This window comes from Hyperolius riggenbachi, chromosome 1 (genome assembly GCF_040937935.1).
Source record: "Hyperolius riggenbachi isolate aHypRig1 chromosome 1, aHypRig1.pri, whole genome shotgun sequence".
Classification (NCBI taxonomy): domain Eukaryota; kingdom Metazoa; phylum Chordata; class Amphibia; order Anura; family Hyperoliidae; genus Hyperolius; species Hyperolius riggenbachi.
The window spans coordinates 266,202,798-266,221,447 of NC_090646.1; the positions used below are offsets into that span (position 1 = coordinate 266,202,798).

General features: G+C 41.6%; 1 protein-coding gene across 5 annotated transcripts in view; it reads left to right on the forward strand.

Moving 5' to 3' along the window:
- The window catches only part of WDFY3 (WD repeat and FYVE domain containing 3), a 352,404-nt gene that overhangs the window by 268,941 nt on the left and 64,813 nt on the right, over nucleotides 1–18,650 (forward strand). For all 5 annotated transcript variants that reach the window (XM_068233510.1, XM_068233509.1, XM_068233512.1 and 2 more), the window contains 6 exons: nucleotides 4,595–4,763; nucleotides 5,379–5,542; nucleotides 6,424–6,572; nucleotides 7,630–7,750; nucleotides 11,794–11,879; nucleotides 13,882–13,962. In XM_068233510.1, the coding sequence (XP_068089611.1) occupies nucleotides 4,595–4,763; nucleotides 5,379–5,542; nucleotides 6,424–6,572; nucleotides 7,630–7,750; nucleotides 11,794–11,879; nucleotides 13,882–13,962 (770 nt within the window). The remainder of the gene's footprint in view (nucleotides 1–4,594; nucleotides 4,764–5,378; nucleotides 5,543–6,423; nucleotides 6,573–7,629; nucleotides 7,751–11,793; nucleotides 11,880–13,881; nucleotides 13,963–18,650) is intronic.

Here is an 18,650-nt window from a genome sequence, read left to right on the forward strand (position 1 = left end):
GTTTTTGTTTTTTTTAGTCCTTACCTACTTCCTCTCACCACTCTCTTTGTGCCTGTGTTGTAACGCCTGTTTTTAATGCCTATGCCACTTGTGTCGCAGCCATTTAGTGAGCAAGCCACAGACTGAGCAAGCTCAGTACTAAGTCCTGAAGCTGACCAAATACCTCCTGCTGCAGCTAGTCCCTCCTCCTAGCCAATTGCCTGCTGTAAAACAAACTAGAGGGAAAAGAAAAAAAAATTGTACTTTTAAAAACTGACACTTGCTTCTTAATATCAGATGAACCACAACAGACAATCCTCCAGATATTGCAGCAGCAAAAAACAATATACAAACAGCAATGTAATATAATTAGTGCTCACAATTCACAGCCGTGAAGTGAAGCAGCCCTCCACCAAGATTAATGATGGCGTTACATTTGTTTTTGTTTTTTTTAGCCCTTTTTGGGTATTCCTGTTCTCAACCAAACCCTAACCTCCCTCTGTTATGCTCTTCCTGATCCCTAACTCTAGTTTCCACCTTAATGTTATTCTCATCCTGATCCTTAAATCTAACCTCCTCTCCAATGTTGTTCTCATCCTGATCCTTAAATCTAACCTCCACCTCAATGTTGTTCTCATCCTGATCCTTAAATCTAACCTCCACCCCTCAATGTTGTTCTCATCCGGAACTTTAAACCTAAACTCTTCCTGATGCCTAAGCCTAATCTGCCGATAATATTCTGCCCTTCTTGATCCCTAACTCTAGCCTTCACCTTAATGCTATTCTCATCCTGATCTTTAAATCTAACCTCCACACCAATGTTAACCTTACTGATGCCTAACCTGAACATCCACCTCAACGTTAACGCCTTCATAATGCTTAAACGTAACAACTAAAGCCCATCTCCCTCACCCTACTCCCAAGCTATAACCTTTTTACCCTGTACACCTAGGCCTAACCAGAAAGTGTATTACCTTCATCCATCTTCAGCAAGTGATAAGAAAATAACTGAAATGCCACGCCAAAACTGAACACCTGGGTGCAGGTTTAACGTTTTATACTGTATACAGTTGAAAGTTTGGCCAACCCTGGTTCTTTACAATAATCTGGCATGGCCTACATTCACCCTGATGTTGATGCTGCAAGTAACTGTCAGGAGAGAAAAGTACAAGACAGCAAGTAGCGGGGACATCTAGCAAGGGGAGTAGAAGAGAGGGACAGAAGGTGGAAGGGGAGTAGAAGAGAGGGACAGAAGGTGGGAGGGGAGTAGAAGAGAGGGACAGAAGGTGGGAGGGGAGTAGAAGAGAGGGACAGAAGGTGGGAGGGGAGTAGAAGAGAGAGACAGAAGGTGGGAGGGGAGTAGAAGAGAGGGGCAGAAGGTGGGAGGGGAGTGGAAGAGAGGGACAGAAGGTGGGAGAGGTGTAGAAGAGAGGAACAGAAAGTGGGAGGGGAGTAGAAGAGAGGGACAGAAGGTGGGAGGGGAGTAGAAGAGATGGACAGGAAGGTGGGAGGGGAGTAGAAGAGAGGGATAGGAAGGTGGGAGAGGTGTAGAAGAGAGGAACAGAAAGTAGGAGGGGAGTAGAAGAGAGGAACAGAAAGTGGGAGGGGAGTAGAAGCGAGGGACAGAAGGTGGGAGGGGAGTAGAAGAGATGGACAAGAAGGTGGGAGGGGAGTAGAAGAGAGGGATAGGAAGGTGGGAGAGGTGTAGAAGAGAGGAACAGAAAGTAGGAGGGGAGTAGAAGAGAGGGATAAGAAGGTGGGAGGGGAGTAGAAGAGAGGGATAAGAAGGTGGGAGAGGAGTAGAAGCGAGGGATAAGAAGGTGGGAGGGGAGTAGAAGCGAGGGACAGAAAGTGGGAGGGGAGTAGAAGAGAGGGATAAGAAGGTGGGAGAGGTGTCGAAGAGAGGAACAGAAAGTGGAAGGGGAGTAGAAGAGAGGGACAGAAGGTGGGAGAGGAGTAGAAGAGAGGGATAAGAAGGTGGGAGGGGAGTAGAAGAGAGGGATAAGAAGGTGGGAGAGGAGTAGAAGCGAGGGACAGAAGGTGGGAGGGGAGTAGAAGAGAGGGATAAGAAGGTGGGAGAGGTGTCGAAGAGAGGAACAGAAAGTGGGAGGGGAGTAGAAGAGAGGGACAGAAGGTGGGAGGGGAGTAGAAGAGAGAGACAGAAGGTGGGAGGGGAGTAGAAGAGAGGGACAGAAGGTGTCTTGAAGCTTGCCTTAAACTGACAATTTTTTTTTTTTTTGAAGCGGCCTCCCCCAAAAGCACAGTGCTCACCTCTCGGTCATGCTCACAGGAAAATTCTCGAGCATATGTGTCTAGTCACTGATGTCAAATCTAGGACTTATGCATTCTCTGTTCTAGCATTGAAAAGATGTAGTTAAAAGTGGTACCGTAAATGGTATGGTATACTTGTTTATACCTGTTTTTTTTAATTTGTCAAAACTTAGTCTAAATAGAAATTAACTCAGTTACATCTAACTTGCATTTCTTTACACAGATTTGTGTTAATGTTACATGATTTTTTAAGTCTAGGCTTACCAGCTGATTTATGCTTTTGTACATAGTGCATCTTCAGAAATGTCCCTTTTAGCTTATGCATGGGCTACCTGCTTGTCTAAACATGTTGTCGCCTTCTGTGCAGTAAATGAATATTCCTACAGGCTGGTATGCCATACACTAACAAGCTGTTACTAAACAGCGTTCTCACAGCTGGGTCTTGCCAGGGGTCTTGTCCTGCCCAGTGCAGCTAACAGAATGGACAGTGCCGCTTTGTTTTTGCACAGATACGAGTGTTGAAATAATGTTTGTTTCTAGGATTTGAAAAGACCGTTTTGTTGGCACAGACATTCCAAGCGTGCCTGGGTGACATGCTATAGGAACCACAGACAAATATCCATAAAAGCAGTCCAGCTTGTATACATACAAAAAGTTGGCATGCCCTGCATTTTACATCAATCTCATGTAAATCTCTAATTCTCAAATTAGATAAGAATATCCAGTGATGTGGCTACTAAGGTATTTTTTACACAGGAAAAGTATAGGAATGTGTAATTGAAGACAAATATAAGAATTGCCTCTAGCTGTAATTTATAATTACATCTGGGTTTACCAAATTGTTCATAAATCATACAAAAATGCATGAAGTACAAGCAGTGTGCATTTATATATGCTATAGGAATCAGTTGCAGGTGTCAATATCATTCCTACCAGCTTAGTACCTTTTACTTTTTTTTTTTTTTGCCAAAAATGTCTTGAAAGAACTTTCCCTAAAATAAATGGCACCCAGAGTAATGGTGGACACCGCCTAGTATGGTAGCCAGCTTTCAGGGCCTGTGTTCCCATTGAGGCAAAGGGGGCAATTGCCCCAGTGTCCCCGAGTGCTTCTGGTCCCCCCAGGTCTCCCCCTGCCTCAGTATGTCCTCTGCTGCTGATCGCAGCGCTGCTGCTGATTGCAGCGCTGTACTACCCTATTAGACGGCAAAGTCTCCCACGCGGCGATCACCACTCGGAGACTGAAGGCGGGGCGGGCCCCCCAAGCAGGAGATTTGCACGCAGCCTGAGCACGATCTCCTGCTAGCCCCATAGACGACCGTTCATGCCAATCGGCGTGGAGCGGTCCTGGGGCTGCTCACGCCAATTGGCGTGGAGCAGTCGGCAAGTAGTTAAAACAACTAAATATATTCCATATATATTCTGGAACTTGATAAATGCATGATTATTTGCAGTACGATAAATCAGCCCTGATTTCTGCTTGCTGGAATTTTTAATTAAAAAAAATAAATAAAAAAAATAAAAAAATCCATGGCTGTATTTAAAGGATAACGGAAGTGAGAGGGATATGGAGGCTGCCATATTTATTTTACTTATAAGCAATACCAGTTGCCTGGCTGTCCTGCTGATCCTCTGCCTCTAATACTTTTAGTCATTATTATTATTATTATTTAGTATTTATATAGCGCCGACACATTACGCAGCGCTGTACAGTGTGTGTATATATATATATATATATATATATATTGTCTTGTCACTAACTGTCCCTCAAAGGAGCTCACAATCTAATCCCTACCATTTCCATATGTCTATATTATGTAGTGTAAGTACTGTAGTCTAGGGCCAATTTTTTTTTTTTTTAGGGGGAGCCAATTAACTTATCTGTATGTTTTTGGAATGTGGGAGGAAACCGGAGTGCCCGGAGGAAACCCACGCAGACACGGAGAGAACATACAAACTCTTTGCAGATAGTGACCTGGCTGGGCTTCGAACCAGGGACCCAGCGCTGCAAGGCGAGAGAGCTAACCACTATGCCACCGTGCTGCCCTGAACAAGCATGCAGCAGATCAGGTGTTTCTGACATTGTCACATCTGAAAAGATTAGCTGCATGCTTGTTTCTGGTGTGTTTCAGACACTATTGTAGCCAAATAGATAAGCAGGGCTGCCAGGCAACTGGTATTGTTTAAAAGGAGATAAATATGGCAGCCACCATATTATTCTCATTTCAGTTCACCTTTAACTAGTAGCTAAAAAATATATAATGCATTTCTTTAGGATGAAACATTACTTTGACCATATGTTTGCACCAATATTCGATTTCCGATTTTTGTTTGTTGACTGATTTAGAAACCTGCTCGCTACCGCCGTGCCATCAGCTATGACAGTAAAGACTATTACATGCGTCTGATGCCAGGCAACCCAGCCGTGTTTCAGGACACAGTGGAGGAAAGCTCTGAGGGGGAAGCTGCACAGCATGAACCAGAGCAAGGGGAAGACACCATTGCTAGAGTGAAAGGTAAGAGGAAACTGATCATCTTTGTACAAATCAATAACTGGTATCTTCATTTCATTGACAATCCTCATTTTCATTATTTTCTCCATTTAAATGGAAGGCCATTTCACTTGTGTCCGTGTTGTAATTGGAAGGCTTTTGCAGGCTTTACAGTACTCATATACTGTTCAGTCATATAGGCATTTTTGAAGCTGAATGAGCACTTATTTATTTCTTTAACACCATTAAAAACTCGTTACTATTAAGAGATGGTTTAATTTTGAATTTCTTGGGATACAATGGTCATGCTTCATCATGTATGGGGAAGAATAGTAGATCTCGCACAGCCTGTATAATCTGTGTTCCTGTTCTAACACTTTGCGCTGTGCAACCAGTACTGATATGCCTTGAAAACATTCGAATGATCATACATTTCTACCTTTTTTCTTTGTTTTGTTTTTGGTACTCTATAAAGAGGTAACAGGTGCTGTTGGATCTCGAGCACTTAGACTGCTTTCCTGTGCTTTGCAAATCTGTCAAGCTCTTTGGAATCCTACTTTCAACGTCCTGCTTTTATATATTGTGATATTTGTTGCAATGTATAGTCTCACCACCAACGTGTCTTGTTACTTGATTTAGGTCTCGTAAAAGCTCCGCTAAAGCGGTCAAAATCTGCTCCAGATGGAGGAGAAGATGACAACCAGGAGTATTTGCAGGATCAGCTGAGTGAAGGTTCTTCTATGGATGAAGATGAGAAGATGGATAGTACCACACTGCTGAGGCTGCTTGAAGAAGGAGAGAAGGTAGTGATAATAATGGAGTCATAATACATGACCAAATGTATTACGCTTGACTAATTTGTTATAGTGAAATACAAATGTTTACTTGTATTGACCAAATTAGTTATAAAAGTTAGTGTGAAGAAATGTTAAGGTGAACACTAACGGTACAATTCGCCAAACGATTGTTCATTTCCGATTATTCGTATGATTAGTTGTAAACGATTGTTCGAGACCACTAACGGACAAAAATCTACTAACCAATCTGATTGGATTAATGAAATTGATCAGATTTTTGGATCAATCTCGTCAATCTGATCAGATTAGTTAGATTTTTGCCATCCATTAGAGGTCCCGAACGATCATTTCTGATTAATCATACAAATTATTGGAAATGAATGATCATTGGGCAAATTGTAGCATAAGTGGCCACCTTTAGAAGCAGTTAATGTAAACTTTACTGTATGGTGGGAGGCAGTTTTGTTTCAGCCTTATTAACTGTTTAGGTAAAGCTTCATTGACCTTAGAAAATACAGCCAGCTATGCCTTATACAGCAACACATGGTCACCATGTTTACCTCATTCAATTAAACCAAACAGGACAGTGCTGTTCAATGCACTAAAGTTTTGCACAGTGGAGCAATTTTAGCATAACACAGCACAAGATTTTGAACATTCACCATTGCTGTTGAATCAGTGGCTGATCATCATATGTGTTGTAATGGAATAACGCCTTCAGGTAGGGCTTGGTGTGAATATTATTATTTATCAACTTCTTCAGATTCACTTTCAGTTTTGACATTTGGCAAAGATGCAGAAGCCCATATACAGGCACCATAAAATGCACAAAATCTATGAAAACCTGCCTGTAAGGTTACTGTGTGACTTTTTTTTTTTTTTTTAAGATTCAACACATGTATCGTTCTGCAAGAGTCCAAGGCTTAGACACTGGTGAAGGTCTCCTCCTGTTTGGAAAAGAACATTTTTATGTTGTTGATGGGTTTACTTTGACAGCCAACAGGGAGATTCGGGACATAGAAACACTACCAGTGAAGTAAGTGACTGATATTCCTAAAGCACAATTGTAACCTGTATTTTTTTTAGGACAGCATTTTTTTTTTACTCATTGGACATGTATGTTCAACATATGGAGCATGTATATTCTGTGTCAAATCACACAAAGTTCTGTTGTATCTGTTGATAAAGGGGATTTGCATTTCAACTACTTTTTCAGAGTCAGAATATAAGATCTTATTCCCCCAGTTGGATTTTCGATCATGTGCAACTAATGTACATGCCAGACAAGTAGAAACCAAATCCAGCTAGATCGCAACAGCTATGTTTGCCAATAAACGCAGCAGTAATCGCTTATGGGAAATCTAATGATGAAAACCTATTGAAAACCAGATAAGTATAACTGTCCCAAACTGTGAGTGTACATGGAGAAGGGAATAGGTCCAAAAATAGAACCTTATACTACACCAACAGACAGTTGGCATGGGGAAGAGTTGGCATTGGAGTAGGAGACTGTGAAAGAACACCCGGACAGTTGAGAAAAAAAAATCCAAGAATATTCAAGGCCATAGATTCCTAGTGATGAGTCTGAAAAAGTAGAGAATGAACAAGTTCTTAGGACTAGAGCCCACTCACAAATGTAAGACTTGGCATTTAATAAATCATATAAAAACTAGTCGGGCTGCTCAAAAGTTCAGACAGACGGGACTGCCAACTGACACAACAAGGAGAGAGGTGCCAAATCCCAAACTGTAGAGCGTTATCAAAGCTTCAGATGTCCTACATGGAGGTAGATCACTTGGGAGAGGTCAAAGGGGGAGGTGAGAAAACAACGTTTAGTGATAGTAGGGCTTTTGGTTTCTATGGGAATATTAAAGCTGCCAATATTGGGAGAAGGTAAGTTAGTGCGGAGAAGGTGATCTATAAAAAGTGATTCAGGTCCGGGCAACCAGTATTGTTTAAAATGAAATAAGTAGGGTCAGCCTCTCACTTCAGGCTCCCTTTAAATTTTGATGAGCAGACTAAGTAGCATATTGCGCTGGTTGTCTGTTACAGCAGGATAGTGTCTAATTTGAGACTTTTTCTTCTTTCTTTAGTATGCATGAACCAATTATACCTCGCGGAGCGAGACAAGGCCCCAGCCAGCTGAGGAGAACTTGCAGCATTTTTGCGTATGAAGATATCAAAGAAGTACACAAAAGAAGATATCTTTTACAGGTAGATCAAGATTAAGACATTTGCTTTGCAAGCTTATTCGTTCTGCATAACATGAACATATAATTCTAAAACAAAAGCAGCACCATAGATACATGTATAAGCAATTGTATGAGTGACTTTCTTCCAACAAGACTGCATGACCGTTTCATTACCTATTAGATCAGTCACAATAGCTTAGGCTTTTAATGGATAAGCTGTAAAAGTGTCTGAAGCAATAGTTAATTATCAGATGGGTGACTGAAATCATGTGCAGGCACATACACAGGGAAAACATTCTCAAGATGCATCCATGCTGTTCTGAATTTATTAAAGATGCAGAGGCTGCACGCTTGTGACTGCTGTAGCATAAAACAAGATTCAGTAACATTTCCTTCTACAATCTTTACAGCATTCTGATATACCTCAGGAGATTGTTAAAATTACCAATATCTGGCAAAAAAATATAGACCAAGTTTGCTCGATTATTCACAGTAGTCCTATTTGGGTCAATAAAGGCCTGATACGATGGCAAGTGATTGATCACTTCCCAGTATAAAATAAGTTGAGTGATACTGCTTTGACCACTCAATCTCGATTAGATTTCATAAGAAATTTGGTTGAGAATCTGTTGATCTGCCACTTTTGTACCACTAAGTGCAGTTCAGTGACATATGGCTGTATGGCCTCGATTCATAAAAGCAGTGCGATAACAATCTGGGAGGAAAATACCACATTCAGTATTTTAGACCTTTGTGTGCTAATTCATAAAGATTTTCACAACTGCCTTTGAAGTTCAGTAAATTACTGCAGCCCATTGAGCAGTAGAGCAGAAGTGTAGAGATATCTATCTTGTGTTACAAGCTGTAATTAAAGAGACACTGAAGCGAAAAAAAAAATATGATATAGTGAATTGGTTGTGTACTATGAATAATTACTAGAAGATTAGCAGCAAAGAAAATATTCTCATACTTTTATTTTCAGGTATATAGTGTTTTTTTCTAACATTGCATCATTCTATAATATGTGCAGATTACACAACACTCAGCATTCAAAATGAGTCTTTCAGAGCAGTCTGTGAAGTAATGACATCTCCTCTAGCAGAGGAAAAGTAAAGAGTCCAGGAACAGTTGAGATAATAAAAGTCAGATAACAGCCCTCTCCATGACTAACTTAGTTGGAGAGCTTAATGGCTTGTTTGCATAAAGATAACAACTAGAGTTTCTCAACTCTTCCTGTACTGGAAACAATTACACTGATGTGTCTGATCTTAATGTTTTATTTCTTAGCTGTGCTACACATACAAATCATATCATCATTTTTTTTCCGCTTAAGTGTCTCTTTAAGGTTCCTTGCACAGATGACTCACACAGAGGGCTCTCTGCACAGATGACTCACACAGAAGGCTCCCTGCACCAGGGGCGATACTAGGATCCTAAGAGATCTGGGGCACCCTTTTTTGGCACTCCAGCCGGACAATGGGTGTGGCCATACACCATAATGTGGGTGTGGTTTTGGGTGGAACCAAATTTACATGAAATTAACAGCGGTCTAAGTAGGCCTGCCCAGCAAAATGTTGGATGAAACCCCCTCTCCATTAATACAAAAAACCCTCCCAAAAATGCAGCATATCACATAAATAGGCAGTGTCCTTCAAACATAACTAGGCAGAGATACCTGGCTTCTGTGCTGGCTGGTCTGGGTTTTTGCTGGGCGGGCTAGCCTGCTGCCAGGATATCTGGAAGTTCCCCCATAGCATTCCCTGACTGTCTAGTGAACCCCTCCCATGTTCCCATGAGCCTTCCATTGAGGCACCAGAACTCCCAGCATTCCCACATGGAAGAAACACAGGTCCCTTATAAGGTATAAAGGCATCACCGCTCCCAGCGTGGCGCCAAAGCACCCATTATGTCCACATAGAGACACCACAGCTCCCAGCGTGCCCACCATTAAGGCACCACAGCTGACTCTGCCTGGGGGACATCCAGGGCGCCCCAGAATAGATCCAGGGCACGTGCCACTGATCTTTGGGGCTAGCAACGCCCCTGCCCTGCACAGATGACTCACACAGAAGGCTCCCTGCACAGATGACTCACACAGACTCCCTGCTGATATTTTCGGCTCCCTGCACTTTGCATTGTTAAGACCTCACCAGAGGTGTAGGTAACTTGTTAAGACCTCACCAGAGGTGTCGGTAATTATTGTCTGGCTTACTGCTTGTTGAAGGCTTTACGAATTGACATTTGCTGACCAGAGCTGGGACAAGGTCCTCCAGCACCCAAGGCTGAGACACCAAAGTGCGCCCCTCCATCCCTCCCACCCAAGCCATCACACACTGATTGCTGTTAGAATAAGAGGCGCCCCAGGACCCCAACGCATGCGGTAATGCTTTATGAATTGAGACCATAGTGACGTATGGCTGTTTATGTAGCTGTGGGGTGTACCCCATAGCTACATAAGATCGGGTGGGTTCCTTTTATGTATGTTATGCTGCATTAGCCAGATGTATTAAAGGGAAGGTTCAGGCAAAATAAAAAATCCAAATCCACTTACCTGGGGCTTCCTCCAGCCCGTGGCAGGCAGGAAGTGCCCTCTCCACCGCTCCTCAGGCTCCTGGTCTTCTCTGGTGGCCGACCCGACCTGGCCAGGCTGGCTGCCAGGTCGGGCTCTTCTGCACTTCAATAACGGTTTCTTCTTCGCTCCACGCGGGCACGCTGATGTCATCGGACGTCCTCCGGGCTGTACTGCGCAGGCGCAGTAGTTCTGCGCCTGCGCAGTACAGCCCGGATGATGTCAACGCGCCCGCGTGGAGCGCAGAAGAGACGTCATTGAAGTGCAGAAGAGGCCCGATCAGGAAGCGGACCAGGTCGGGTCGGCCATCGGAGGAGACCAGGAGTGAGGGCACTTCCTGCCTGCCACGGTCTGGAGGAAGCCCCAGGTAAGTGAATTTAGATTTTTTATTTTGTCCCCATAGTCCCTGGATATTTCCTTTAAAGCTATTTTACAACATTTAAGTTGCAAGTGCCAACCTGTTTCTCTTCTTAATACCTACAGTACATTTCTTAATACCATCAATTTCTAGTGGCGCAGTGGAGAGCATTCTTGCCTTGCAATGTACATATTTGCGTTGTTTCTTCTCAATACTCCAATTTTCTCCCACATCCTAATTTACAGATAAATTAATTGGTTTCATCCAAAATTGGACTTAGTCTGCATTAGGGACATGAGACTATGACTAAAGTACAGGTTAGATTGTGGGACAGTTAAGGGACAGTTGGTGACATAACTATATACTTTGTAAAGTGCTGCAGAGGATCAATAATAATCTGATCTCATAGCAATATTATACATGTTGGTTTGTTTTTGGTGTTTAAAAATGCTCTATCACAACACATGTATGATTTGTATATTGCCGTTTTTTTTGCAGTTGGTTGTAATTTTATATAACTATGAACTATGTAATGCATTTTTGTATTTTTTTTTCATACTTGTTTATCAACACTGTTATTAACCCTAATAAGGGTGCAATGGGTGAAGATCGGCTTCTAAGCAATCTTATTTTGAACAGACAATAACTTGTCAAAGCTCCTTATTGTAAAATATTGCATATTGTCTGATGTTGGCAGTACATATACAATCACATCAGTAGTGTATATAAAACTTTGCATTGTTTTTGTTTGGTGTTTACAAAATATTTGTTTCACATAATGAGCGTGAGCTTGATGATCTTTTTTTTGCTAGCCAAGAGAGATTTTAGCTTTAGTGTGCACATATGAGTTGGCTTTCACTTCTGCCCATCTGTAGATTTGTAATATGTGCCGCTTAACCGACAGCTGCACCCTCATACATACATATGTGATTAAGCATTGTCTGCTCCTTGCTTTTACCAGCTGTCCTCTTACTGAGTCCCACACAGCAATGTTGTTTCTTTGATAAAAGTATGAAGGCTTATTTGTGCACCACTCCCTTTTTGTCAGCAATATGTTGTGCATGTGCCGCAGTGTACTAATATTTGATCTCTTGTTTAAATGTAAAGTAAATTAAGGTTTTATGTTTCTCTTATGCAGCCTATTGCAGTTGAAGTGTTCTCAGCAGATGGGCGCAACTATTTACTGGCTTTTCAAAAGGGAGTTCGAAACAAAGTATACCAAAGGTAAGGCTAGACCACTTCATATATAAGCTGTGGTATGGGTTCCAGAAGCTGTAATAAATCGCCTACATCCTAGCCCTGTGACTGAGAGACTGAAGCGAATAAAAATTGCTATTTTTTACTTTGTAGTTCGCTTCAGAAGTCTCTGTAGAGGTAAACTGCCACATCCCGCGGCATAACGAGGGGTTTATACCACCCAAATCCTCAGGGGAAAATCCGGAGAGCGCTTCCTGAAAGAGGCAGAGCTTTCTGCTGTAGCTCTGCCTCTACTGAGGTCAATCTCCGCGGATCTCCACCTCTCCCCGCCCCTCTGTCTTCCTTCACAGAGAGGGGTGAGCAGAGGCAGCGATCCGCACGGCGATTGACTTCAGTAGAGGCAGAGCTACAGCTCAATGCTCTGCCTCCCCGGGCAGCAAAATCCACGGTGTTGAAAGTCGTGAATGTTTCCCCCGGGGATTTGGGGGGTATAAACCCCTCGTTTTGCCGCATGGATGCGTCGGTTTACCTCTGAGACTCCTGAAGTGAAGTACCGGGTAAAAATAGCAATTTTTATTCGCTTCAGAGTCTCTTTTAAGCATGACAGAAAGTTAAAGCTTTCTAAAGGTGGCCACTGACGGTCCAATTTCTAGTGAAAAGTTGTTTGAGCAATCAGAAATTCTGATCGGATTGGTTGTAAATAAGCTCCGTTGACGGGCGCAATCAATTATGAACGATTATAAAATTAGTCGTCCAATTGGATTTTTGTCAAAGAAAAATTTGGATTTTCTTGATGGTTGTGATAGATGGGAAGAAAAGATTTGTTCGTTGATGGTGTAGTGAACGATTTTTCTTACGGTCACAATTATCTGATCGCTCAAACGATTTTTCGCTAGTAATTGGATCGTTGGTGGCCACCTTAAGCCAGAGGTGATTTCCAAAAGGGGGATGAAAGGGAAATATATTAAAGTGAATCTATGCATAATCCTGTGCAGGGAAAATTAACGTAAACCTGTTATTTTGAAATATACAAAAGTGAACTACTTCAGTAAAGTATTGCATACTCATAGTCTCCTCCCTGACTTTGTGACTATTAATGTCCCTAGCCTGTATTTCAACAGGCCTTTTGCTGTGTGGATGACAGCCGAAAGAGAAGGCTGTAGTCGTTGTCTTGCTGACACAGGCCAACATCATTACACCTCGTTTGTCTTCCAGTAAATCACATTTTTGGTGGTTTGTTAACCAACAAGAGGCATTATCATTTTTCTTATGAGTATGTAGCAACATAAGCATGTCAGAAAACATTTAGAAATAATCTTGCCCATTGGGTGGAACACACTGGCCCATATGCAATTAACTTTTTCTCCTGACTTTTCTCCTATGTGATATTTTTACAACTTGTCATAAAACTCCTTTTAAGTCACCAACAAGCAAGAAAATACTCACTCAAAATAAATTTGATAGTACTTTTTCACCCTCTTTTGGGTACTTTTCCGATTGTAAAATGCTGAAAATTTAGTTTACAGAGAGAATGAAAATTATCACCTAGGAGATAACTCAGGTGAAAAAATAAATTGCACATGGGCCACTGTGTAAACCATAAATTATCCCAAATAATTATTTCAAATCCCGGAAACAGCCCTGGAAGTGGTGCTACAGTTTGGTCATTTCTGCACCACTGGGAATTTTTTTTTCTACACTGATGGGTCCAATATATGTAGAAGTAGTCTAGCTTTTTGGAAATGTCATTTAAACTGCAAAACCCTCAGATTTATTTTATCAAATTTACTCCCAGATGGTGCTGGAATAGCAGAATTGTAAATGCAGCCTATGGCAGGAAGTTAAGGTTTATGCAAATAAAGAAAATACTGCTACATAAAAGATGACTGAAACACAGATTTTTTTTTCTTTGCAACCAATAAATTTGTTTTACAAAAGGAAATATGTTGATAAAACTGGAAAAGTCTAAGCTTATTGTAATTTAGGACCTTAAAAGCCAGGCACAATTATAATATTTTCCGTTCTGTAGGTTTCTGGCAGTTGTGCCTTCATTGACTGACAGCTCAGAATCTGTTTCTGGACAGCGGCCGAACACAAGCGTGGAACAAGGGTGAGTATTGTTCCTCGCTTCCCTGATTGTAGACTTGTTATTAAATGTTATGTTTGCAGAATGTTGCTTCTAGATCTGCAGAATTTTTCAGTACGTTGAGAGGAGCTTTTATCTGAGCTTTTATCTGAGACTCCCTGAAGAGGCCATCTTACATTCTCTCCATATTGCTTCATACTGGCACTGATCTATCACGCAATCAAATTGATTAGCTCCGCTTTTCTGTTACTGAATAAGTGCTTTTATGTTGACTTTGTTTTTCTCATGGGTGGATTTTATGCCACAGAGGCGAGGATAGATAACTGCACCTGTGCTTATTTTTCTTGCAATGAGCAAAGAGTTTGTAAGCTTACAATTAAAGCTTACAAAAGATGAAAAAAATGAACATCATTGACTGATACTTTTGCTGTTCAAAAGTTTACCCTTACAACAGACCCAACAAGTTACAACCCCGTGAAAGCTGTTTGCTGATAAAGTAGAAATAATCTAGTTTCCAAACGTCTCGGATTTATAGGTACATAGCCTGACCGACCTGGCGACCTGTGTGCATGAGATAAATGTGTATGTACAATGCAAAACATATTAATAACCAGGCTGTTTTATTTGTTTTATTTTGCTGCCTGAAAGAGATCATTTTCAGGCATGCAAGTGACAGCTTCTGTCTTGTCAGTACATTGTCGGGTATATAGTAAACATCACTGATAGGCAAAGTTTTCCTGGCAGAATAACTCTTCTGAGAGCAGAGGGAGATTAAAGAGACGCTGAAGCGAAAAAAAATATATGATATAGTGAATTGGTTGTGTACTATGAATAATTACTAGAAGATTAGCAGCAAAGAAAATATTCTCATATTTTTATTTTCAGGTATGTAGTGTTTTTTCTAACATTGCATCATCCTATAATATGTGCAGATTACACAACACTCAGCATTCAAAATGAGTCTTTCAGAGCAGTCTGTGAAGTAATGAACTCTCCTCTAGCAGAGGAAAAGTAAACCGTTCAATTACAGTTGAGATAATAAAAGTCAGATAACAGCCCTCTCCACGACTAAGTTAGTCGGAGAGCTTAAAGGTGGCCATACACTGGTCGATGTGCCATTAGATCGACCAGCTGACAGATCCCTATCTGATCGAATCTGATCAGAGAGGGATCGTATGGCTGCCTTTACTGCAAACAGATTGTGAATCGATTTCAGCCTGAAACCGATTCACCATCTGCTGAGCTGCTCCTGCCGCCTGCCCCCCCCCCCCGTATACATTACCTGATGCAGGCTCCTGGGCATCTTCTCCGCATTGCACGGCTCTGTTCCGGCTCCATTACGGCGCTTCCTGTGTTACTCCGTGACCAGGAAGTTCAAATAGAGCGCCCTCTATTTGAACTTCCTGGTCACTGCAGTGACACAGGAAGCGCCGGGATGGATGGAGCCGGAACAGAGCCGTGCAGCGCGGAGAAGACGCCCGGGAGCCAGCCTCAGGTAATGTATACTTGATCGGATCGGCCGCCGCTAGCGACGCGCACTTTACCCGCGGGCGATCGAGGGTAATTTCCCGCACGCCGCGATCGACGGACCGATCCGATTTCGGGAGGAAATCGGATCGGCGGCTGCGTTTACCGCGAACGATTGGCAGCAGATTCGATCCCAGGATCGAATCTGCTGTCGAAACGCCCGGGAATCGAGCCAGTGTATGGCCTGCTTAATAGCTTTTTTGCATAGAGATAACAACTGGAGTTTCTCAACTCTTCCTGTACTGGAAACAATTAGACTGATGTATCTGATCTTAATGTTTTTTTTCTTAGCTGTACTACACATACAAATCATAATATCATCATTTTTTTTCGCTTCAGTGTCTCTTTAAAAACTATGAACTATTGACTGTTTGCTAACTCTGGGACACTTATTAGGCTAGCACTGAGCAGAGGCAACAAAACTTTGTCTAGTTTATAAATGTGTAAATCTAAAATAAAACCATGGGATATCTAAAAATAAAAAAGTAATTTTTAGGAGTAGGAGCATAAATACAATTGTTTATCTCATCCGTTTATTTTCACCTCGGGTTCACTTTAAAGTGGACCCAAATTAAAAATACAAGATTTCAGAAATAAAATCTATTTTCTAACTTATAATAATGAATAGCAGCCTTTTTTCAGCTGCATGATGACAAATATTAAATATTTTACATTTATTGAAAGAACCCCTCCCTTCCTTTCATATTGCTGGGACAGAATCCGGCAGACTGGTGGAGGAGATAAAAAGCAAAAACAAATCACAGGCAGCTACTGATGTCACAAGGGAGGTGATCTGAGCTTGTGTGATATTTCACGTAGACGACACCCCTGTGAGGGAGGATAGCTGATGAAAAACACACCCATGATCTAAAACCTCCTACTAAGCTCAGAAGTAATGGCTGCCACCTGTATAACCCTGGTTATGAGAAGAGAAGGGTGAAAAGCATGCAGTGAAATGCTCATAGGCTTGAAGGAGTGTTTATTTATCTTTGTATATGTCAGAGTGGTGCAACTAAATATTTTGAATTAAAAAAAAATGTTTGGTTTGGGTCCGCTTTAAGCTATGACGCAGGCAGGTCCCAGGTGTATGTAATGCGGATCAGAAGTCAGATTCCCCTTTCTTTATCCTAAGCAGAGAAGTGATATGAACGGCTAAAAACTTAATTTTAATTAGTTTACTAATTATAGTAATTTTCAAATCATGACTCCGGGTGAAAATGAGTATTGGTCTGTTTCTAGCAAAATCAGTTTGCCGATCAAACAAAACATTTAATCTACCATTGTAATATTTTGCAGGTCCCCTTTGTGCTCTGAGAACAGCTCAGATTTGCTGGGGCAATGGGTTCACAAAAACTCTAAAGCTGTTCTTTGGTATTTGGCATCAGTACTTTAAGTAGCCGATCTTTTCTGTCCTGTAAGTTGTGATTTGTGACCTCCACCTTTACAGCACATCCCACAGATGTGTAGTCAGAATGAGATCTGGGGTAAGAATGTGATTCACCCGTCCAGACCATCTTTTTCTGTTACTCTATGGTGCAGTATAGATCCTCAGGGATGGTCAATGAGATCCACATCAATTGGAGTTATGCAGATTCGAGGATAAGTTTACGCATAACAATAGAGCTTGGTAAAGGACCACTCAAATGCATGAGCTGTTATATTTGATTGTGCCATTAAATGTATTGCATACATTTGCATACAATTAACATACAATGTGCATAAGGGCTCATTTCCACTATCGCGAATTCGCATGCGTTTTTCGCATGCAAATTCGCATAGCAATACAAGTGAATGGGACTGTTTCCACTTGTCAGGATTCCTTTGCGTTTTTCTGTGCAGAAAAAATTCGCATGGCAGAGCCATCAGAATTCGCATGCCGCATACCGCTATGCGAATCGCATGCAATGTATTTAATAGGAAATTCGCATGAGGTTTGGATATGCGAATTTGCATGCGAATTTTCATGCGAATTCGCATAGAAACAATGGAAAAGCACACCAGCACTGCCATGGTTAAATTCGCATGCATCATCATCCATGCGAATTCGTGTGCGAATTCGCATGGACCTGCATGCGAATTTCGCATCCGCATGCGAATTTTTTCCGCGGCGATTCGCACCGCACAAGTGGAAATGCAGCCTAAATTATTTGCCTTTCACTGACCATTACTACTGACTTTCATGTGCCCAATGTAGGTACATTTGTTGGTGTACAGAGGGTCAGCTTGGCCACTCTGACTGGCCTGAGGCTATACAGACCTGTACTCAGCAAGCCGCGATGACTTTCTCTCATGGCCAGCATTACTACCCAGTCTCTTTGAGATATTGTTCCCTCCCTAGTCTGCAGTGTTGTTCCACAGATACCCTTTAAGCTGACAAACAATAATCCCCTCTTTGTGCACAATCAATGTTGTGGTGTGCTTTTCCCACAATCAGTGCTTTATAGCAGTTCCTACCAGTTGGTTGTGCTCAGGTCAAAGCCAAAACAAAAAATTACAGGAGAATCGCAATAGGATATGAGCCACCTGTTAAAGAGGAGCTGTCAGCCATACTATCTCAGGAAAAAAAAAAAATATATAAGTAGATAAATACTTGCTCTACTTACATAACACATGTATTGCACTGTTCACATTATGATTCCTGTGAATTGTATAAAGGAAAAGTAGAGAATCCTATTCTAGACAGTTTCCATATTTACTGTGGCTATTTTGAAGTCAGCCGTGATGTAATATCCGCCCTTAGTCTCCTCTGCCTTATTTGCCCGCCCTTCACTATAGAAAGTGCATTGCGATAGCCTGTGAAATTTTGGCCAATCAGAGAGGAACAGAGGTGTGGGAGGGGAAAACAGGAGGGAAAGAGGCTTCAGCCAATCAGGCTGAATTAGTTAAGTCTGAGGTGAAGTAGAGAAGCAAAAAAAGACAACCCAGCATGTCCTGCAACTTCTCTTTTGTGTACCAAATTTTCTGTCTACCAAATAAGTCATGTAAACTGGGGAATGATAATTTATCAACAAGAAAAGTAATAGTGATTTTAACTTTTGGATTGCCTGGTTAGCATCCTTATTACTTGTTTACCGAATAAAAATAAAGAATTGTTTTTTTTTATTTTATGCCCAACAGTGACTCTTTAAGTGACCCATTTTGAATTTAGAAACACCCCAGTCTTCAGCTTACAGATAGTCAGAAAT